Source organism: Paroedura picta, chromosome 10 (assembly GCF_049243985.1).
Source record: "Paroedura picta isolate Pp20150507F chromosome 10, Ppicta_v3.0, whole genome shotgun sequence".
In the NCBI taxonomy this organism is placed as follows: domain Eukaryota; kingdom Metazoa; phylum Chordata; class Lepidosauria; order Squamata; family Gekkonidae; genus Paroedura; species Paroedura picta.
In genome coordinates, this window is record NC_135378.1 from 63,762,516 (window position 1) to 63,787,071 (window position 24,556).

Below are 24,556 nucleotides of genomic sequence, written 5' to 3' on the forward strand. Positions count from 1 at the left end.
GTCATTAATGTGCAATTAGATGTTTTCTAGAAAATGTTCAGTTGCTGCAAATGACTGAACAGATGCATCCAATGCCAATAACATATGAAAAGCTGGACAAGAGGAGAAAACAGATGAAAAGATGCAAATAGACACTGTTGTATTCATGTTTCTGGAGAACAAAATGACACAAATAATATGAATCCATTGAAAAGCAAAATATAGTTCATAGAATCTTAGCACTAAAAAGGACCTGGCAGTGATTGAGGAACCCTCCAGTGCAAACTTAATAATACCGGATGTCTTTATATGAGCAGCCTTATATAAATATTTATTCTTAGTTGTGAAGGATCACACCTTACAATTAAATCCTAAACAGAATAACACCCCTCTAAGTGCATTGACTCCAATAGGCTTAGAAGGTTGCAGTTCTAAGCAGAGTTGCACCCTGAGAAAAGCTATTCACAACTAATTTCATAATATGTGCTGATGGCTTTTAAGAGATCATCTACTTACCAGAATTTGGGACTCAACCTCTTCTGCAAATGGGAATAATACTGAGATGATCTATATGACAGGGATGTTTTGAAAGCAACTATGCTAAAGAGTGGCAAAACAGTAATCTTTGAATGTGCATGACAACTTTACTATTTACTTCTTTTTGGTTGGAAAAAGCAGGAAGCAAGGTGGCATGGTCCAGTGTGGCTCTGTAATTGTGGACATGGTGTTTTCAATCTATTTCCAATTTCTGTTGGAATAATAAAGTGGTTATTTCTGTACCATGTCAGGATTCAGTGGGACAAATTAATAGATATGTCAGATGCAAAGTCACGAATATATAGAAGAGTTTATTTCTTTTTGTTTGTTTTTTTGTTTATTCCTCATAACTAAAGATAAAAGGTCCTCTGAGTAGTAATCATATATGTCCAGAAATACAAAAGGAAGGGAGCCATACTTATCTCAGAAGTGTTCTGAGGGCAAACAGCATGTTAACAGGTTACTTCTGCCAAGATCTTTCTTCAGCCTCCTCTTTCCTTTCACAGTTCCTGCACTATTTAGATTAGTTGATCTTCAGTAAAGGTCAACCTCTGGCTGAGATTCTGCAATTGGAGAATTGGTGGGGCCACTGCTCTCAATGGATTCACCCCCTTACTGTTAGTTTTCAGAACAATTTGCACAGAGGAAAACCAGTAGAGAAGCAATTAAGCTTCTATTGACATTTACATTCTCTCTGGTGGAGGGAAGTGGGGGGTGTTGTTGGTAGAAGCTTGTATGAATAGGTTTGGAGTAGACTGAACTTTAACTTCGAGCACTATCGCAGCTCCCACCACGTGGTGGCTGTTTCTTCATTTGGATTATTGATGGGATGCCATGTCCATTAAAAAGATACTCAAGGAAGCTTACAAAACTTAAAATACATAACTACAGAAGTTCATTTCATCAACATAAATAGGACACTAAAACAGGAATTTAAAAACAGCAGATTAATAATCTAATGAAGCATATAAAAACATTAGATAACTCCTTTTAAAACTGCAATGTAAAAACATGGAATTCTAACAAGAAGGTTTAGGAAAACAGCATCATTATACTACACAAAATACCTGCGCCAATGGAAAAGCTTTCACCTGGTACCTAAATGGTGACAAGTTAGCAGCCACTATGGGGAAGGCATATCCACATTTCATTTTGTTGTTCAAAACTCAACCCCCTGTACAGTCACTTTGAATGGGCCTGTGGCTCACTGGTAGTGCATCTCATTGGCATGCGGAAGGTCCAGTCCCTGGTATTTCCAGCTAAAAGGTTTGGCTGTAAGTGATGAGAAAGACCTCTGCCTGAGACCCTGGAGAGCTGCTGCCAGTCTGAGTAGACAATACTGACTTTGATGGATATATTCAGTATAAGACAGTTTCATGTGTGTTCAAGGGAAAGGCTGCAATCATAAGAACACTTTCCTTCTGAGTTCACCTATTACAACCTGCTCCCTAGAATGCCATCTTATTATGAAGAACTAGTTTCAAAGCCCGTTCCTAAGAACGGGCCTTGAAAGGGCCCCCCTCGCAGCCAGATCAAGTTGGGTGGGCGGGGGCTGGCCAGATCGTTAGCAGGCCTGGGACAGAGCTCCTTAGTAGGCATCCAGCAGACCGGGAGGCCATCGTTAGCAGGCCCTCCACCACCATCCTTTGCCCAGGGCCCTCTCCCCTTACCAGCTGCTGGCTACAGGTACTGAGGCGCATCTGAGAGCAAAGAGGCTAGAGTCCAGGGATGGAGGGCGGGAGCTGCAGGGGCAGGACCCTATTCTAACTTGGACAGCCGGACACGTTCCACCCCCCAGGCTGTTTCACAAATATATAGGGGAACCATGGATAAGGATAATAATATGACTCACCCAAATGAAGTAACTAATTCTGTTTATGGCTATATTACACTAGAAGTGAAAACTTAACAAAAAAACAAATTCTACAAACAATTGAGACTACTTCAAGTGGAAATTCTGAGACTACTTGGTGGAAAGAAGGGTATATTGTTTTGCTTGTTTTTTTTTACTTTCCTGTTCTATTAGGGTCTAGGGTTTGAGCTTTCAGTTCACACGCATTTTAAAATACTGTTCTATAAGCTATGTTTCCACTCCCCAAACTCTGCAATTCTATTTTTGTGTTTCTTCCTGAGCAGCATTTACAACAAGCATAGTTTCACAGAGCATTTGTTTAATGAGTGTCACCTTGTGACTCTTCATAGTTTGCAATGCAAGCCTGGGGCTTCAGTTCTGTTACTCTCAAAGGATAAAGGGACATAAAGAATTATAAATTATAGGACACAACTGTCCCCCCTTTTAAAGCTTGAATTGTAAAGAAGTACCTTCAAAAGATGTCTGTGTTCCCCTTCAGGCATGGAATAATGTATTTTTTTTGCCTCGTGTATAACCTTTTCAAAATTCCTTTATTACTTTCAGTCCTGAAACCATAAGCAGTTCAGAAACTGGACTGTTGTTTTCAACAAAGATATAATTGGAAAGTTTTCCCACAAAAATGTAAGCTTGATTTTTCAGCAGTTTCTCCCCCCCCCCTCCCCGCCACACACACCTGTGCCGACCTCTGACATTTATAATGTCAGTTCACCTCCTGGCAATTCTTTGCCTGCCAACAATGTTAGCTCTGCACTAAGGAGGGGAGGGGGGGAGGGAGAGAACTTGAAAAGGTTAGCAGTTCAGGGAAAAAATATGTATTATTTTTCCCCTGAAGGGAATTTCACTATAATACTAAGAACGTTACACAGTGAGGTTTGAAAAAACTGGACTGAATAGATCATAATAAATCATCTTCAGTATAAGATACACTATCAGGGCAGGAAAGAAAGTGCACACAGACATGAGATTCTATTTTGCTACCACATTGTCTCCTTTTTATTATAAAAATGATTTGTGGTACAAAGACATCAAAAAACATCAGTTTCAGACCATGTTGACTGAAACCAAGTCTTTCGTTTTTTTTAAAAATGTTCCGCATTTTTATGACAGATAATGCAGATTTAAGAGCTGGACAGGATCCTAAAAATCAACAAGTCTAGTTAACCATGTCTTTTGCTTTATAGCAGAGCCAATAGAAAAGAGCAAGTGTCCAGCAGGACCTTAAAGTCTAATGAACTGGAGTAATAATTGGAGTTCACTTCCTCAGATATGTGACAAAATGTAGACGGTTTTATAAGAGGGTAATATTTTAATATGGCTTTTAAGAACAATGGCAGATTTTATGATAGTCCTGTTACACATGTCCTATATACAATCTTGTATTTCTTAGCAATTTTCCAGCGAATACATGCGGCCTATTTAGTCTCAAGCAAATGCATGATAAAGCATAACCTTTATCACCCCTTTCCCTTTTAGAACCTACTGAATTCTACTAATTTTCCTGCTGTCCCTTCAAACTGCAGCTTTTAGCAACAAGAGCCAGCATTATTACATTCAGCTTCCTTTTAAAGTGTTCCTATGAAAGCATTTCAGCATTGAATTTATTTCAGTCTAATATGCCTATCCTCCCCCCCCCCCCCATAATCTGCACCTTTTCTGGAATACAACAGTCTTCATAAGGAAGGAAACCAAATGTAGAAAATATTCTGAACAGCCGTTTAGAATATGCTTGACCCATAACTAGGGACATTTCTCAATCCCATCATATTCAGAATGGGGGATTGTTTTCCCAGTGCAGCTGTTTTCCTGCTGCACAAAACTCTGTGGGCACCAATTATCTTGAAGCTCAAAATCAAAATGGCAAAAAATCTTCCTTTAGACCTTTGCTTGTTCTAAACACCCCCAAAGCAACAGGCGCTTCACTTAGCTTTCACTTTGTTCCAACATTTTTTTCCCAGCTATGCCACCAGCGTGCAGCTTTTCTCAAACTGGGGTCCAGTGAATCTACTCTGCATAGGAAGGATGCTTTAGGGTGCTGCTGGCTGGCTCCAGTTCGGAACTTCAAGTGTATAGTGCAGAATTGCATTACTTTCTCCCTGAAACACATTCTGGAAACTTATAGAAACAGTAGAAAAGTAGATATATGTGTAATAAATACATAGTTTCAACATACCCAGGAATGGGCAAATAGAAGCTGTGGACACTCTGAACTTAAGTACTTTTACAATTTGCTTTTTAAAAATATTTTATCTGAGCCCCATGCACACAGGGCACCATCTGCCCTGTCATGGCCACAGCCAGTTGAGCCTGCTGAAAGACACTCCATGGTGTTCTCAGATGCAACTGATAGTCATATAAATAAAAGTAGTGACATCCAGGCTCTCACATACCTGCTCTGGAGCTCTTTAATCCATCCCCCTCCCCCTCTCCCTCTCTCACAAAAACCCACACACAAACCGCTTCCCTCCCCACTTCCCCCTCCCCTCTCTCTCCTTTCCTCTTTCTTCCCCAACCTAGTCCCAAGTCTCTTCCCCCCCCCCCCAGACACACAGACAAACACACAAAGAGTCCTCCCTGCTCCTTCCTTATCTCTTCTCCCAGAAGGGCTCCAGGCTCTTCCGGGCTGGAGGACAGTGCCAGTGCCTGGGCTTACATTGTGACCTCTGCCCCAACCCCCTGAGACTTCCAGGGTAGTGCCTTTACCTCTGCTAGCCATGTGGCCTCCACTCCGGCCCCCAGAGACTTCCTCCATCCAGACTCCCAGTTCCCTCCCACCTCCTTCTGTCTTCTCACCTTCATGGAGGTGCTGGCCCCTCCCCTGAGCCTCCCTCCTACAACCATCACTGCAGACTCACCCACCCCACTGGGCCATCAGTAAGCACTGACCTATTGTTCTCTCCAGTGTTTTATTGTTCCATAATGTTGTTATTGTTATTATTGTATTATTATAAGCTGAGTTATTTGTATTGTTCCTGTTTGATGTAAACCACCCTGAGCTTTCAGGTAGGGTGGTATATAAATATAACAAATAAATAAATGCTGGATCTCAAGATTGAGTGGGGAACAGGAGAAGAGCAACACCCAGGAAGACCACAGTACAGCAGTGCACAGTGCTGCCCATTTTATTCCTGAACAGGCTTTGCCTCTAGTTTAATAATGACAGCAGGAGTCATATGTAAGCCAGTGCAGTAAATTGAGTGTTTATAAAAACAGCAACAATGAAGATTGATGATTAATGAATATGTTTCCATTGGATGCTAGAAGCAAACCTCAGTAATATAGTGCTATTATTTTAGTTGCAGTACAAATGTTTACAGGCCACAAGAGCATATTTAACTTTCAGACCATCTATTTTCCAATTAATTTTGCATTGTGTATGCAATGTATGCAGGTCCCTGATACTATCTTTGTATTACTCAGAAGAGTTCAATCTCAGGTATTCTGCGACTTGGTAGCAGCTGTTCTTCCTCCATTAGATTCACAAAGTGACAGAATAATGAATTAGGTTTCTATCTGTATTGAATATATTTTCTTAAATTGATGAACAGAAATTCGTTTTTTAAGTTCAATGGTATTTTTAAAGCCCTGTATTCAGTCATTTGAAATTGAAAGCATCCTGAAACTTCACACTTCTCCTTCCTCCCAGTTTATATCAATAACTCTAATTTTCAATAGGGTCTTATCTGGATATTAGTGCTGTGAACAGACTGGAAAGATCTTTCTACAAGCCTGAAAGAAGCTCCAGGTTTGCAGAGAAATCTGAAATCTTAAAAAAAAAAAAACATACACGGGGATGTTAACCCCACCCTACTGCAAAACAGAAGCAATGTTAAGAAATAAATGCCCACATTGTGTCTTTTGATAGGCAACAACAGTACTTCCGACTTCAAGCCTTGGTGTTTGCCAATAAAAGACGGAAGACGAGACAGGACTCTTTCAGACCTGTTTTGGCCTTTGAAGGAAGACTTATTGGGGCCAGGCCCTGCTGCAACCACTGCTGACTTGATACCACATGACTTTTAGAATCCCAGTTTCAGATTCCCAATCTACCATGAAAGCTCACTGGGTGATCATGGACAACAAGGAAGGACACAATTACATTTCCTGATGAAGATGGACCATGAAAGCTTGTTAGTTTTCCATGTGCCACACATTATCTTTTGTTTCTTGGATGCTTTAGGATGCTTTGGGCTGATCCTGCGTTGAGCAGGGGGTTGGACTAGATGGCCTGTATGGCCCCTTCCAACTCTGTGATTCTATGATTCCGTGATTCTGTTTAGTCAAAGAATAGGATGGGATGTTAATTTCAGTTTGGCTTTGATTTCAGTTCCCATAAATTTATAACAGTACAATAAAGGAACCCAGCACCAGACAGCCCATAAGAGTTCCAAAACATGTTGTCTGAATGCTGCCTAAAGCAAATGATTGATATAGCAGTGCCTGCAAAGCCTAGGAATGTCAAGGTGAATCCAAAGGGAGTAGAAGATTTGGAATAAGCTGGCCTTGCAGTCAGAGATTAGATGATTGCCTTAGGCAACAGATTTTAGTTGCCAGCAAAGAAGGGTGTAAAATAGTTGGTTATTCAATTATTTGTAGGATAGGAAGGATTTTGATTATCTGTCTCAGGCTCCACACTGCCCTATGGCATATTATCCTAGATTAATCAGGAATGAAATAAAGGTCTTCCAACATTATCTTAGTATCATCTGAAGTCTTATCTGGAATGCTGTTTTCGGCCAGACAATAAATAGCAATTCTTCAGTAACATCCAATTCTCTTGACTTTACAAGGGCTATAAACAGTTTCTACCCATAAAATGTACCGCAGATTATAAGGCCAGCTGATCTGTGGTGTCTTTGGCTGTGGTACCCTAATAAAGCGCTATGGTAGCTAGTTAGTAACCAAATTTCTTACTCTTAGCTTTATTTAAAATAACCGCCCTATTTTTCATGGGAACTAAAATTACAATTATGGGCAGAATTAAGCAATCAGAAGATCTTTAATACTGAATATCTTTTATCATAAACAATTTGTTAAATGAGGAATCCAATCAATTAAACACTTGCTAAAATAAAAATTGCTGGCAAAGTAAAATATACTACATTTCTAGAACAAAGTTTGAGTCCAGTAGCACCTTTAAGACCAACAAAAGGTATAAGCTCTTGTGTGCATGCACATTTCTTCAGATACAGTGAAACAAGGCATCCTTAACCATGAGTTATAAGTAGAAGGGGGGTGGGTAGTCACCAGGAAGGGCTAGTGAAAGTCTAGAACAGTGATTCCCAAAGTGGGCGCTACCACCCCCTGGTGGGTGCTGCAGCGATCCAGGGGGGCGGTGATGAGCCACAGGTGCATTTGGGGGCGATGAATAACTGTAAGGGGGCGGTGAAAACATAAAAGAAAGAAGAGAAGATTTAAAAAAACTTAATTTCCAGGGGGCGCTGAGTAATATTTTTTCTGGAAAGGGGGCAATAGGCCAGATAAGTTTGGGAACCACTGGTCTAGATGCATAAGTAACTGGACAGTTATAACTGAGATTGGATTAAAGTGGCTGGTAAGATCTGCAAAGAATTGAGTTTAAGTCCAGTGGTACCTCCAAGACCAATAAAGTTCTGGGTATAAGCAAGAACTAAGGGACCTAGCACGTGTAGGTGATGAAGAAGTGTGCATTCACACGAATAAAATGTTGTTGGTCTTAAAGGTGCTAGTGGAGTTAAACTTTGTTCTGCTGCTTCAATGGAACATGACTGCCCACCTGAATCTACTACTTTTCTAATGATAGTGTGACAGGCTGTAAATGGTTAATCATATTTTAACCCAGTCTGAGAACCATGCATGGCAAAGGATTCAAATGAAATTCTACAGTTGAGAATGGCAGTTAAGAATTACAGTTGAGACTGGAGAGAGATCTCTGAACAAGAGTTAAGCAGACATACAGAATCAAGGGTGGTTCTGAATTAGGGGAGGGGGAGGAGTAGCCCTTCTCTGAGGGAAATTGGTCCTAGTAAAAAAAAGGGGGGGGTAATGTCTATCAAATGGTTAAAAAGGAAAACTGGGACTTGTATGTTCCTGCTCTCACTAACTTAAGTACTGTTGAGATGCTTATGCTTATTTATTTCATTTGACTGCCAAGAGACCTCTCTGTACAGTTTTAAAGACCTGACACAATAACCAAACAGCTACTTGATAATAAAAAACTGCTATTTATATTTACACAGTTACTCATTCCTGTTGACTATTCACCTTCTAAGTCCTAAAGCCGATGCTTACCAGGTCATTTCCCCTCAACATTTAAAGTGTTAGTTTTGAATTACCATCCGCCTCATTATCAGACCAAGATAAAAAAAGGATTTTACTTGGTTACTCAGGTCTTTAGGGTGGCTGAGCATATAGCTATATACTCTGAAAGAACTGGGTGGTACAAACAAAGAAACAAATAAGAAAGAAAAGGGGCCGCTCAGCCAAGAAAAAGATAAAGGAAAGTAAGGTATAGAGGTATACCATGGTGCTGTACCCACTATAGCAGCGGTCCGCAAGCTTTCGGGCGGCCCGGGGGCCCGTGCACGCGCGGCAGCCCCAGCGCAAACGTGCTTGTGCGGACTGCCGTGCACGTGTGTTTGCGCCCAGCAGGGGCGCAAACGCGCGTGCATGGCAGTCCGCGCATGCGCGTTTGCGCCACCGCCATGCTGGCGGCTGCGGCTGCCCCTCCTGGCCCCTCCGGGCTGCCAGCAAATCGGCTGCTAAAGCGGCCGATTAGCTTGCGGCTCGGCAAGCTTCTCTTCCCTCCCCTCCCGCCGGCTTTCCCGCCGGCGCCCCTGACTTCCCACCACCTGCTGGGGGAGCTGCCTGGTGAGCTTCTCGCTTCGGGGGGGAGGGAAGAAGGAGCCGCGGCCCGGCGCCAAGGCCTTTGCGGCCCGCGGGTTGGAGACCACTGCACTACAGAGAAAGCTATGTATCCCTTGTTATTTGATGGGATACAGACAGGAACCTTAAAACCAGCCCTGCTGAATGATTTCTTCTTTTAGCATATTTACATGCTCCCTCTCTAGAGTCCTGCTGGAGGCAATGTACAAATAAAAATACCACCAAAAGAAATACCATAAACTATCAATATAAAAAACAAAACATGGAAAGCAAGTCATTATAAACCTCTTATCGAAGAAATTGGGAGGCATTACATGGGGCTAGCCTAGCTGAGGCTTTAAACCTATTTTCTTTCAGCCACCTGTCATATACTCGCTACATCACCTCAACATAAATAGGCACAAATAGTAGCTATAACATACACATGATGGGAGACTGGATGTGTATTTGTAGTAGCCTAGATATAACGTGTATGTCCATGACAGGAAACAAACAGTGTGAAACAGAAGCAAAACTACTCCCCTAGATTTATAGTCAGGTATGTTGGTATGTTGAACTCAACTTGCCCCTTGGGTAAAATTGCTCTTCTATGGGCTCAGAGAGACTTATCATGTCTTTCTGTCATGTTTTATTAGAATGTCTTAGAAAACAAATACACTACTCAAAGGCAGTACTCTGTTTTCTGTTTATATCCAGTTCAAAACTTAAATGTTTATTTTCTTTATCATTCACAAGAAGCCCTTAGGAGACTGGGAGCATCTCATCTTTGTGAACTCTGAACAGAAGCATGATTCTGTTAACCCAGAATATATATTTAACTGTGCTGACAAAGCTGGATGGATACAATGTCTCAGGAGATTGAACTGTTGTAATCAAATTCAGATACTTGCTTGGAAAAATGAAATCTTTCTGACACTGACATTCATACTGTGAAAATATGACTACATTTTTTAAGTAGTTCCTTTTGGGGAGAGGTCCCATATTTTTATGTTTAACCCCAGACATCACAGGCTAAGTGCACAGATCCCCTTCTCACTGGGCAGACCTTTCAAAAACTTGGGTTTATATAAATATTTGGGGATGGGGAGGCAAAGAAATATCTTGATCTCAGTAAGATCAGCTGGTGCTTAACTGCAAGATTACAAGAAAAAGTCGGAACAGGGTGATTATATACATTTACATTAGAGTTGCTTGCCTCCAGGTAGGGCCTGGGATTTTCCTAGAATTACAACTGTACCCAAAATGACAATAATCAGTTTCCCCAGAAAAAATGTCTGCTTTGGAGGCCTTGGGAAGGTCCTCTGGCTCTCCAAATTCTCCCCCCTCCCAGGCTCCACTCCCAAATCTCCATGAATTTCCCAAATTGGAGTTGGCAAAATTATTTACACAAACAGCAAATCTATAATTAACGAGGAGGAAAGTAATTTTACTCTGATAGTGTCAGGATTATTTTTTCCTTTCTGAAGCACTAAGAAATCCAACCCTAATATGATAAATTAAAGATTAACACTAAACAACAAGCATGGACGTGTAGTTTAAAAGTGTAATTAAGAATGGCTGAATGTTTACTGTCCCCTCCATGCCTCAGGGATACATAATTTAGGACAATAAGTCTCCCAAAAATCTATTGACTCACCCTTGGGCTTATCCCATAAACACCCAGCATCACTTTCTCGTACCCATTTACCTTAATTAAGCAGCACTTAATTCCATTCACCTAAAGCATTAGTCCTTCCTGCCAGGTACTTGTACATTTGTCAGACCTCTCACACATCATTGTCCAGCTCAGGAAAGGCCATTAAGTTATTGTTTTTCTATCAAATGAATCATATCCACCAGAAGGCATGTTTTGCCCTGTATCCCAAGCACTCTGCTTCCCACCAGTGTGTGTGTATGTGTGTGTGTGTTAGATCCTCAAATATCCATTTTGTTGGGTTCTTTTCATGAAACATCGGCCATTTTACTACTTTTGCAGTCTGGAAATTATCACCCTTCCCTAAGATCTCTCTCCTCTCTCCTCTCAGTGTTTTTCTTGTGTTCATTGTGGGCTATTTGTTTTATTCTCTCTCTCTCTTTAATAACAAGCTTTTCCAGCTGAACATTTGCCTGGTTCATTTAGAAAGTATATATATATATATATATATATAGGTGGAGAATTCCAGTTACACCCTCTCCTTAAAGCTAATCCCCCCAACTAATTAGGAACTATTTGGATAACAACAGCAGTGCAGTATTGTATCCTTGTGATATTGAACAACTACATGAACAGCAAGAAAATGATTAGTCAGAAAAAAACTTTGGGAACAAGGAAGTATTGTTTGGAGAAATACTACTTATAAGAGCAGCTGGAGGTTTTAACAGATTGATTGTTTGCTAAGGCAGAAGCTAAATGTGAGACATCCCATGCAACCTACGAAGACCTGGATATGTTTAATAGACCCCCATCTCCCTAAGGACTTCTATTACTTCATTTCATTAGGAAGTAGGCCTGGATGGAGGGCCTGTGTCGTTTTCAACCCATGAAACTCCAAAGTATTTCCTAACGTTTCAGGTCTAACTTACTGAAGGAGGAGATCATCGTAACAGCATACTTCACTGAACATTTACATCTTTCTCCCATTATGATAGCAGGCTGGCCCAAAGAAGGAAGAAAATACATTTAAAAAGCAGTGGAGCTCTTACTGTGGATGAACAAGCGTATACAGAAAAAGTACCATGGTGCCATCCAAATGGAAATTATTTAATGAAAATAATAGTATTACTGACTTAAAAATAAAGAAAGCTCAGCAAGGCAATCAGCAGGTGGATCTGGGAGTAATGCAATAAGGAGGTAAATTGTTACTAGAAGTGCCAATAGAGTCATGTCAAAATGAAAGGAAAATAGGTATCATTAATTTACCTAAGTATAATCTTTAAAAAACACATATACTTCAAACAACCTGTGCTCTGAGTAAGGCAAGAGATAACCAATGTCAGGAAGAAACTTGAAGTAATAGAAAGCAAGAAAGAAACCCAAATGAAACCCTTACTTAAACATTCAGTTCATGCAGATATGAAGGGAAAATGAAAATATTAAATATTAAAAGAATATAGATGACACTGCATTCGCTCTCTGGAGAAATGTAAAGCAACTGAGAAAGCCGGCAGTTGAAAAATAATGGAGGAAAGGCTGTCTACTTTTCCTGATACATAGTACAAAACCTCAGAGACTTAGGGCTTTATGAGGCAGAAAGATCACTCTCTCTGCTGTCTACACTGGCCCTGAGAGTTTCCTTTAAATGATGGAACTACTCTTGAAAGAACAAATAGGTACAGATAAGAAATTCTATCATTACTGACTGAATTAAGTGGAAAAATAAATTATGTACACTAGCTTTGCTATCTATGAATGAGTGGGCTAAATCATCGGCTACAAAGAATATTAAGACAGGGTTTTCCAGCTGCACACCTGTGACTGTTACAAAAGTAGACCAGCCTTTTTCAGCCTTCTTACTGTGGAGGCCTCTATGCCCTGTTGCTAGCTATCCAGAGAAGCTGGTTGGCCACTATTTAAGAAAGGATACTGGACTAATGGTATGATCCAGCAGGGTTCTTTTATTGCTTCAAGTTTCCCCTTGAGACTTTCTGTATAGTATCAATGAAAGCATTTCTACTACTTTCATATACTAAATACTCCAGCTCTATTGGCTTAAGTAGAAGTACAGAACTTTTACCACCATTTCATGAACAGTAAGTAAAACAAAGTCTAGGATTAGTAAATTTTGCAATATAAGCAGAATGCTTGACCTTAAACATATCACAAACAGACCTACTAAAGAAAAACATTCTGGAAATTGTAAAAAGCTCTCTTCATAACTGCATGTAAGATGCCAGTTATCTTTTTACTAAGCATTTAAAAATAATTTAGGCACTTACTGGGTTGAGAACAACTGTGAAAAAAAGTTCTCCTCCCTGTATACTCTTGTTTAGTTCTTTTGGACCCCCGGGGTATTCCTTGTAGAAAATAGTATGTGTAAAAAGACCACAGGTTTGTCGAGGAAGAACCTGTAGAGAAAAGGAGAGTCAGGGCGTGATCTAGCCAAAGTAAAGCACTTAAGAGTTCAACTGCTTCTAATGGAAAGAGATAACATTTATTGAACTCTTCCACTGCAACTAGGAGGACTTAAACTTGTATCTGCTCTATGGAAAAGGTTGGTCTATAAATAAATAATAATAATAAACTGCCATGAACCAGCTTGGCTGGGAGTGGCAGGCTATTTGTTGTTGTTATGTGCGAAGTCGTGTCCGACCCATCGCGACCCCATGGACAATGATCCTCCAGGCCTTCCTGTCCTCTACCATTCCCCGGAGTCCATTTAAGTTTGCACCTACTGCTTCAGTGACACCATCCATCCACCTCATTCTCTGTCGTCCCCTTCTTCTTTTGCCCTCGATCTCTCCCAGCATTAGGCTCTTCTCCAGGGAGTCCTTCCTTCTCATGAGGTGGCCAAAATATTTGAGTTTCATCTTCAGGATCTGGCCTTCTAAAGAGCAGTCAGGGCTGATCTCCTCGAGGACTGACCGGTTTGTTCGCCTTGCAGTCCAAGGGACTCGCAAGAGTCTTCTCCAGCACCAGAGTTCAAAAGCCTCAATTCTTTGACGCTCGGCCTTCCTTATGGTCCAACTTTCGCAGCCATACATTGCAACTGGGAAGACCATAGCCTTGACTAAACGCACTTTTGTTGGCAGGGTGATATCTCTGCTTTTTAGGATGCTGTCTAAATTTGCCATAGCTTTCCTCCCCAGGAGCAAGCGTCTTTTAATTTCTTTGCTGCAGTCCCCATCTGCAGTGATCTTGGAGCCCAGGAAAATAAAATCTGTCACTATCTCCATTTCTTCCCCTTCTATTTGCCAGGAATTGAGAGGGCCGGATGCCATGATCTTTGTTTTCTTGATGTTGAGTTTCAAGCCAACTTTTGCACTCTCCTCCTTCACCCGCATCAACAGGCTCTTTAGTTCCTCTTCACTTTCTGCCATTAGGCAGGCTATAAATTACATAAATAAATAAATAATAATCTTTCTAGTCTTAAAACTGCAGAGAAGCTGCATAAACATAATAGCATGTCAGCAACTGGTGTGACATCATATTCTAGTGCACCACTGCACAAAGAATTGTAAGAACAATACAGTTTTGATGGAACGCTTCTTCATCTCTCTTTGGTTATGCCTTTAACTGACATTTGTTTATCATACCTGCAAGTTAATAACATTTATTTATTTAACACATTTGAATGTTTTGTCTCTGTTTCTGCCAGTACTGTTTAATATATATATAAAGTCTTCAGAAGCAGGTCTCCTGTTCCTACAGCAAAGCATCCGAGTGGTGTGGCAAGTGGATGAAAAAGACCTGGGTTTTATTTCCCACCTTTCACTACCTGAAGGAGTCCCAAGGCGGCTTGCAAACACCTTTCCCTTCCTCTCCCCATAACAGGCACTCTAAGAGAATTGTCACTCAACCGGCTGCATGTAGTGGAGTGAAGAGTCAAACCTAGTTCTTCAGATTAGAGTCCACCACTCTTTAAGCACTACACCACACAGGCTCTCAGCATGGTGAGAGAAAACAAACAGAAAATGAACCTAGATATTGGCCAAGAAAGGTGATTTTTCTGGATGAGAGAGATTAGTCAACTTCACAGTGGGTTTGGCTGTTTTTAGCCAATCAGTGAAAAAAATGAGGATACTCATAGATCCAATCCACAGATAAGAATAGTTGTTATCAAACACAGTAGCCTGTTTGCTTACATGCATATTCATAGTACTTGTCAGCATAAAATAAGGATTCTGTTTTAGATAGACAAGTTGACTGTTTTCAATTTTGGGTTGTTTGAAGCTTTGCAAAGATAGTTTTATTCTGTTTCTACTGGAAAGATGGGATGGTATATAAAGGTGTACTTCTATAAAAATACTCCTAACATGTAGTGTATGTAGCATTTTGTATGTGTAGGGAACATTTTTATGCAGGGGAACATTCAAACATTCAATTCTGTAAATGGTATAGCTTAGTACAATTTTGGGACTTTGTTGCCATTTGCTGTTTTGATGTCACATATTATAGTGAAAGCAGATGCCCAATGGACCTGGGCAAATATCATGGTCCAACAAGAAAATGCCAGTGTACTGTACACAAACACAAGAAAGAGGATGCTGGTGCAGCAATACTAAGGGTACTGGTAGAATAGGTGGGGGGAAAGTTCAATGATCCTCTATTTCCAGCCCCCCCCCCAACAAGTTTGCTGTTTGTGCTTGGTTACAACAAAGGACTACATCATCAGACATTGTCATGCTGATCAGAAGAAAAGCTTAAAATACTGACTTCTGCTAGCCACTGCTTGTCAAAAATAATGACTATGCTTGACATATGTGCTACAGACAACGTGAACTTTCAGTTCTCTGAGCTAATTTAACATCTGTTCTTTTTTGAAAAAAACAACAACCCTAGAAAAGTAACAAAAAACATTGAAGATCAGGAAAAAGCCTCTACCCCCTTACCATGATGCTTTTGTGGATGAAGCCCCTTCTGTAGCGGGCAGGTTTCAAATGTGGATACTCTTCTGTGCTGGTGATTTTGATATTCCAGACTTTCTTCCATGCATCATAAAGCTGAACGTGAACAGGGTAGACGCCAGAATGGTGAGGGGCCACAGCATATCCCATATCAGTTGGAATACCATGTTCCTGAAAAAAAGAAGAGCCTAGAAAGCTAAATCCATCAAAGCCAATCTGTGTCTGCATCCACCATGCATACATTTGAAAACATGAAATATGATAGTAGTATCCAGTGATTATGTCCTCTATTGCAGTGGTCCCCAACCCCTGGTCCGGGGACTGGGACCGGTCCATGGATCAGGTGGTACCGGCCACGGAACCTCCTTGTCCTCCTCCCCGGCTGCTGCCTCGGGGGCTGCCCTGCCACTCTGCCGCCAGCTCACCTTTGGTGCTCTCTAGCGGCCTCCATGGCTGGCGCTCCCCCTCGACATGGCACTGCCCCCCAGCGGGCGGCAGGAAGTCAGGGGCACCGGCAGGAAAGCAAGTGGAGCAAGGGCTCAGGCGGCAGCAACGTCCCTCAGCAAAAGACTACCCCCCCCCACCGGGCCTTGGTAAAATTGTCAAGCGTTGGCCGGTGATAAAAAGGTTGGCGACCACTGCTCTATTGGATGTCAGAAACTTTTAAAAAGTAGACACCAAGCAAACTGAGGTAATTCCACAGTTGAGGCATCACCACAGAAAAGGCCCCATCTCATTGCAGCTGATGAGTATGCAGAGGGAAAAGCCTCTATACCACAGTGAAGGATTATTAGGGGCAAGTCTGATTAACTAGGGAATGTCAAAATTACAGAAAATTTAAAGTGTGAACATGCTAAAAGTTAAATATTATAAAATTTAATGTATGTATAAATGGATGTAGAAAAAAGAGCAACAAGAGTTTAAATAACATCAAAGGCAGTTTGGTCTGATCTTGTCACTTCACTCTTTCGTATTCCTTTTTTATAAGCCCAATATTATGATATAGCCTTTCACATTGTTTCTGATTATTATAGCGTAATTTTCCATCCAGGAAACTTCTTTTGCAAATTCAAACATCATATTTCATAGTCTTTGTACTTTCCTTTCTTTTGGTCTAATAATCTTAACCTGACTCCCATTCAACTATAACCTGATCCGAGTTTATCTCTGGTAGTTCATCTTATTAGTTTCCCATCAAGGATATTTGTCTGCAGACATCCAAATGACCCTCTATGAGTTACTTGTTAATTTCAATAGACTTGCATATTTAGAAAAACCCTGGATAAACACTCACATGTTTTAATAATGATAGCAAATTAGATTCTTTCAGATTCCTAATCATTTGTTGTAAGGTTTACAATTTAAGGCTTAAAAATTAAGACTCCTTGTGATCTTAAATCTCTGCTTCACTAAATTCAGTGTAGGACTTATTTGTCAATTCTTGTGAGCACATATAAACAATTTCCCAATTCTGTTTTAACCTCCTAAATTCTTCCCAGTCAGCCAACCAATTTATATCAAATACTTCATTAATGAAAACAGCAGGTTTTCCCCAAGCAATTCTGTGTCTATTGCAATAGTCGATACAACTAGGCTTACCGGGCTTCCTTTTACCAACTTCTATGGTTATCACTCTTAAACAAAAGATTATGTGGGTTATCTGGTGCCTAGCTGCATGTAAGCATAGTATCTAGCTGTCAAATCTGCAAGGAGAGAAAAATCCTGTCTTGCAGTAAAATCTTAAAACCAAAAATAAACAAACAAAAATCCTGTCTCACAAATCTTTACGAGGTTCCCATTCCAAATCACAGCAGATAATCTTGTGTGATGATAATACGTGTGCAGAAGTAATTGAAATGGACAGTTTGATTAGGGCAGGACCAATGTATAATGGTACAGCACATTCCTGGTATGGACTAGATCAACCATATCACCAGATAAAGGTGTGAGGTGATGGGAGTGACCTTTGAATACCTGAAATCCGGGGAAACTATTATCAAATGCAGAATAGACAATAGCGATGTGGTACAGGCAACATCAATATGTTTACTTAGAATCTTATAATTCATTCAGACGATATAAAACATTTACAAAGAAAACACAACTATGACAACAACACTGCCAACAAGACAGATTCCAAGGACAGTGCTTTTGACTTTCAAATGTTTAGGGGAAGGAGTTTTTTTCTAGCTGGGAGGTTTTTACTAGCTATCAAACACACACACACAGCCATAACCTGTGCATCCTTTATATATATTTCCAGAGTTATGTGAGCATATATTGAAACAGAAAGAAGTTTTAATTTATGTGATTCCAATTCCTAAAAACTGGACAACTCTTACATTTGCACTACAGTAATTGCTACAGTTATATTTATTTTTATATTTAATATAACAGTATTCACCGTCCCTTCCACAATCAGCAGTGAACGTATTGGGAGAGAAAATAGGCTATTTGCGAGAATTCTTTTCTTATGGCTTGTGTAGCTTAATCCAAATGTATGATAGTCATTTATGCTGCACTCTGGTCACTTGTTCATAGGTGGCAGCAGAGTTTATCATTTCAATCATAAATATATTACATATTATGTATATTTTCAACCTTGAACCTCTTCTGTATTGATTGGGGAAAAAGATTTATGAAAAGGCATTAGTTATAAACCATATGTTACAAAAAATGCCAGATGGAAAGAAAAGCGTAAAATATTATTGTTTCATGTATTTTTAATACAGATGTTTATTTTAAGGCTTGACATGTAAATGACAAGTAGCTCCTCATGTTGTACCAATATATTCTCACTAAAATGTAAATAATGGCTATAATATGTTCTTCAAAGTTGCATTACTGAAGGCTGATTCAGACATTTATTTGCTTTTTCCAACTGAATTGGGAGCTCATGGTGAATAACATGACAGCAACCTTAAGAGGCTCAGAAAATATGCCTTTGATAAGAGGTCAGAGCCCCAAATCTATCTGAACTAACCACAAGACTTGTGAATAAAAAAATAACTGGTCTGAATCAAAGTAGGGATATGAACACATGAAATTCCCTTACACTGAATCAGTCCAGTGGTCCATCACAATCATTATTGTCTACTCATACAGGCAGCTGCTGTCCAGAGTCTTAGGCACAGGTCTTTCACACTGCCTACTACCAGATTCTTTAATTGGAGATGTTGGGGATTAAAGATGAGATCTTTTGTATGCCTAGCAGATGCTCTACCAATGAACCATGGCCCCTCACCATGTTGGAACACAAATCTGATTGGTATTAATTCACATCCAATGGAGTCATAAAAGCACAACTCAATTAACAATCCAGATAAATTGCTCAGAATCATTTCAGTCCATTCCCCTAAAAATAAAATACACGAAATTTCTAGCAGAGAGAAGGCCTTAAAAGAGGAAATGTGTGATATAGATCAGGATATAAAACACCTTCACCAAATGCACAGTGTAGGAATTGAACTCACTAAGGCAAACTTTTTGTTGAGAATCATCTGCTCCACTAGTGATGACTCATTATGGAAGAGATGTGGCTGCATGTGACTCCACATATGAGGAAACCACCAGAATTCATCCACAGACCCCAGTAATAAATCATCACCTTCATCTTCCTCTACAGTTCCTGCAGAAAGAGATACGTAATTTAATAAGTCCCAAATTTATCATTACAGTAGTCAACAGTAGCAGAATCAGCAATGCAAAAAAGCTACCCATTAGTAAAAAAACCCCAAAAAACCCTGTCAAGCAATCATAGAAGGCATCCTGGACATTCATGGTTTGTAAAATATGTAACTGTAGGTGGCATTACTCAGGTCCATGGGATGGGACATTGGCAAAACTGGAGGGTATAGCTGATTTAAACCACCTCCTCAGGATTGTTTATCAACTCTAGAAAGGATAAAATAACAAGCAGAGAGAGGATGTTCTTTCTTCAGAGAAACAGAATCCAGTCAGGAAAAACATGCACCTCCACCAGAGCCCCAAGCCAAATAAGGGCCATTCATGTATTTTGTTGTACCTTATCTAATTTGGTTGTATTTGACCAAAACAAGACAGAAGAAATAATAATTAATCTATATGTTTAAAACAAGAACTGGGTCTTCCAGTTTGAGGATGTGTGTTTGCACTGATTGACCCAATGAATTTTAGTTAAACTGGGAAATACTTTGGGGACAGGACTTCATTTCACTAGGCTGAATTAAACTCTGAGAAACACTGCTGTGAGTAAGCTTCAAATTTACAAGACATGTAATGGAACACCACAGTCGATGACTAGTGATGTGGTAAGGCAAGGGAGTCTGAAAAGTCAATAGAACTAATTATGTATAAAATAAATCCTTCTATAGAAGCTCAAACCCACAAATAGCTGTGCTGAGACTTAGACCAGAATAATGGTCAGATAGGTGTGCAATAGGCAGGGCAATGAGTTCTAGTGAAGAATGTAACTGTTTTAAAGGGTTTTTAAGGCCATTAATTATCCAAGGAGAAATGATAAGTTTGTTGAATAAACTCTCAAAGCAATCAGTTTTTGGAGTATTGATGATGTAGATCAGTGCTCCCCAACCACCGGTCCGTGGCCTGATACAGCGTGGGCCGGTTTGCAGGTGCTAGCATGCCGGCACCCCTGCCTCCCTCTCCCCCCCCGGTCCCCAGCCTGAAAAAGGTTGGAGTTGGGGACTGCTGATGTAGATGATTATTTAGTATTTACAAATTAATACCACCATGGCCCACAAATATTTGCTACAACCAAGAATGTGAAATTGTACTATGTTGATTTTATTTATTTATTGGATTTATTCATCGCCACTCCCAAAACCAGTCTGGCTCATGGCAGTTTACAATAAAAGAATAAAACTATGGTTGTGCATGGTGGCATCCGAAGCAGTCATTCCAGGCCAACACAGCCAGCACTGCAGCACGGGTGTGGGGGGGGGGAGAGGCGCAAGCACAGATGTGCAACCTGGCACCTGCACACAGGTGCAGAGCTCTGTGCCTGTGTGTGTGCACTGACTGATGCGCTGGGGCCTCCCTTCCTCCCTCGCACTGCAGCTCTGGCTGCATCAGCCTGGAATGGCCACTTTGACACCACCGTGCACAACTCTGAATAAAACCCCATAAAAATCCCTCCCCTTACCCCAGCAACAGCCTATAAAACCAGGGCACACTGGTCTCCAATATCCAAAAGTCGTCCTTGGCAGAGGTTCCTCTGCCCAGTTGACAGGGTTCTACTGGGGCCTATATATGGGTAGGGACCCAATTTTCCTGGCCCAGCCCCAACCAAATGCCTGGCCAAAGAGCTCCATCTTACAAGCCCTGCAGAACTTTCATCAGAATGTGATGCCATGGATTAGACAGCTGGTTTGGACAATACTCAGTCCTTGGGCAAAAGCATATCCTCAGATTGCCCATGTAGTAATGTTACACACAAACTTTGAAAAATCCAAAGTATACTCTCTGCATGTGCAGTTTTTGATTTGGTACATGCCCATGGGAAAGAAATACCTATGGATTTGACAACCACTAGTTGTCAAGTGAAACAGGAGAAAAGACAATCTCCCTCTCCTTTTTGCTCTTTCGCTACAGTTAGTCTGTGGATTGGCAGAACTCGTCCCAGATTGAAACCTGGGGCTATGCCCCAGGAACTTGTTGCTCATATCTGAGTGTTAATGTGCTTCATTCTTGGTATCTTTAAATCTCTCTCTCTCTCTCTCTCTCTCTCTCTCTCTCTCTCTCTCTCTCCTTTCCAAAACTGTAGTCAGCAAATTTCTTGGTAGACATTACGCATCTTCTTTTGCCAATAGTTGTGTACTGATATCAAGTAAGTGAAAAGACTGCATTACCATATTCTGGGTTTGATTCAGCCAGCTATTCTACTGATGAAAAAGACAGGGCCACCAAAAATATGATGCTGGGGATGATAGGACCTGCATAGACAATAAGTATGTAGTACATGGGTATTACAGTACTACAGAGTACTACATGGGCATTATGGTACTACAGAGGGGAACTGGGTGAGATTAAACAAAGAAGCTGGCTGGAACCAGCCCTTAAAAAATTAATGCTCCTCCTTGTCCCAAATTCCTGGGATAATGTGAAAAGAAAGGAACAACTGGTATTTGTTGTTGTTATGTACTTTAAGATTCTACTTATGTGTCTTCACGTGTACAATTGTTTGCCACTTGTATGCTTTTTCTCTCTGCTGTGGTGCATCCTTCAATTTATTCTTTTGCTGTCCATTGTTTTTCCTCTCTGCCTGGGAGAAACAAATTATTTTAAGAAGGAAAGACCATTTTAGGCAGCTGAAATGGTGCAGTGGCCTGGCTGGGACCATTAGATTTTAAGAGTTCATAAAAACCACTGACTTTGTCATTGAACAATATGGTCATATCAGGGGTGAGCCAACATAAAGAGACCAGTTCTGTGGTAATTATGTAGATGTACTGCTTTCTGCAAGCCACCAGACCAGAGAAGGTCTTGTTCACAGTGAAGTGATGCTGTAAATTAGCTACTTTTTCCCTACTTCTCAGTTTAGCCATTTTATAATCTGTTGCTGGAGAAGATCATATGATTAGCTGGGAAGTATCTTGATGGGCATTTTTAAAACAATCCAATGCTGCTAATTGTGCATACAGTCCAGGTCTTGACTTCCTTGTCATCTTCACATGCATACAGTTTATGTGTTTGTGTGTATAAGCACCTACCCCATTGAAGAGGGGCAAATCTCAATTGGCATGGACAAATCTCATGCTGCTATCTCATTAGAGAAGTCCTAATATTGAAAGGGGCAGGGGGGGGGGAGATTAGCTTCCTTCTCCAATGTCTTCGTTTTATGTCTTAAAAAATAGATATGAATATACCCTCAAATTGGCCCACTGTACTGCAGCCCACTTTTATCTAGTGTGGTCTAAATCAATGAATAAAGCTTTGCTTAATTTAAATGCAGTATTGTATCTACTCCTGCAACTCTTGTGAGTCTATGCAGCAAATTTTAAATAAGTCAATGAGTAGTTTTTATCATATCCCATGAACTATGTCACTCATTACAACCTAGGAAGCTCAGTATCAGATGCGACGTATTTTTGACAACCAGTATTCAAAACAGAGACACACTTTTAACCAGCAGTTACAAGTTATGCTGTTTTAGTTCAGCAATTCCCAAAGAACAGCTGGAATTCAAGAAGAAATAAAAGGAATCTTATAGGAAATATCAGGAGACAATGACACAACTAGACTGACATAACCATGATATTCTGACAAATAATACATCACGATTTCAGGCAAATAAGACATTGCAAATGTTTGGTATTGGAGTATCAGGATATTTCATGTTGTAAAATTCACAACATAAGGAAGAATTGATTGATTTTCTTGTTTTATCCTCCTAAAGGAAGATTTCTTATTTCCTCAGGCACTGGGAGCTCTTCACTCCCATTTCATCTTGTTTCATTGCACAAAGCTACAGCACAAAAATCAATTTCAGTTCTTACACACCAAAAGGATACTAGCAGATTGTGAGTGATTTTACTGTTTTTCAATCTTACCTGTGTGGTAAAATTTCCCCGAAAAGCCCAGGTTGAAAGTGAAATTTGTGATCTGAGCTCTTAGAAGGTTTTGAGTATCAAGCAGAGCCTGAAATAAGCAAAGTAAAAATTCATCAAGTTTGTAATATGATCAAAGTATAATATACCCTTTCCCCTACATTTCAAAATTTCTGTACAATTATTTTTCCCCAGGGCAACAGAGCACTGTTTCAATCCCAATAACCAGAAAACTGTACTAAACCTGGTGGTAGAAAGTGCTGACAATGATCCCCTAGCAGTGGTTCTTAACCTGGGGGTCAGGACCCCTTTTGGGGTCAAATGACCCTTTCACAGAATTTTCAAGGTAAGAGACATTCAGACGTGGTTTGTCATTGTCTGCCTCCATGTCATGACCCTGGGATTCCGTGGAGGTCTCTCATCCAAATATGCCAAGGCCAACCCTGCTTAAGCAACCCTGCTTCTAAGACAAGACAGGATTAGTCTGGGCTATCCAGGCCATAGCCAAGCCAACACAGAAACAAACTACTAGGCACTTATACGCTTGCCTTCATGACTGGGATATATTCTGTGAAATCACAATCTGTATATGCATAGGGTCCACATTATGACAAACATATTTAGGCGGAGAATATGGTCAGCATGCTCAGTTAACACAGGCAGTGGGGCCAGTGCGCTGAATCCCCAAGTGTAAGGTAACCAGATTTTAACATTGGTAAAGTGGGACACCATTGACCCGGGGGGGGGGGGTTCTTGACTAAAGATTTGGTCTATATGGAGCAAGAAAATTTTTCATAAAATGCAAAAATAGTATTTTAATATATATATTTTAATTTCAACATAAGTACAATATTCCAGGTGCCCCCAGATGTCCCTCCAAAAATGGGACAATCTGGTCACCTTACCCAAGTGTACTATCTGTGTCTACATTTGCCACCCATATTAAGTGTCCTAATAACCCTTCAAAGCCCTGTGCCACAATTGTGGCTGCTCATATTATGTGAGTTTTTCCATTCACACAGGAGTCTGGCTGATAGATACAAGAGAAGGGAATATTCTACTTATCAAGAACTATGGTCAAACGTATGTTTAGCAGGTATTAAAAAACCCAGAAGGGGACGACAGAGAATGAGGTGGCTGGATGGAGTCACTGAAGCAGTCGGTGCAAACTTAAATGGACTTTGGGGAATGGTAGAGGACAGGAAGGCCTGGAGGATGA

General features: G+C 40.5%; 1 protein-coding gene across 1 annotated transcript in view; it reads right to left on the reverse strand.

Moving 5' to 3' along the window:
- Positions 1 to 24,556, reverse strand: part of LOC143819185 (bifunctional heparan sulfate N-deacetylase/N-sulfotransferase 3) — a 71,421-nt gene that overhangs the window by 14,374 nt on the left and 32,491 nt on the right. Inside the window, exons 3-6 of the mRNA XM_077300458.1 lie at positions 23,341 to 23,428; positions 19,267 to 19,421; positions 15,779 to 15,964; positions 13,166 to 13,294 (exon numbers count right to left, since the gene is read on the reverse strand). Of these exons, the coding sequence (XP_077156573.1) occupies positions 13,166 to 13,294; positions 15,779 to 15,964; positions 19,267 to 19,421; positions 23,341 to 23,428 (558 nt within the window). The remainder of the gene's footprint in view (positions 1 to 13,165; positions 13,295 to 15,778; positions 15,965 to 19,266; positions 19,422 to 23,340; positions 23,429 to 24,556) is intronic.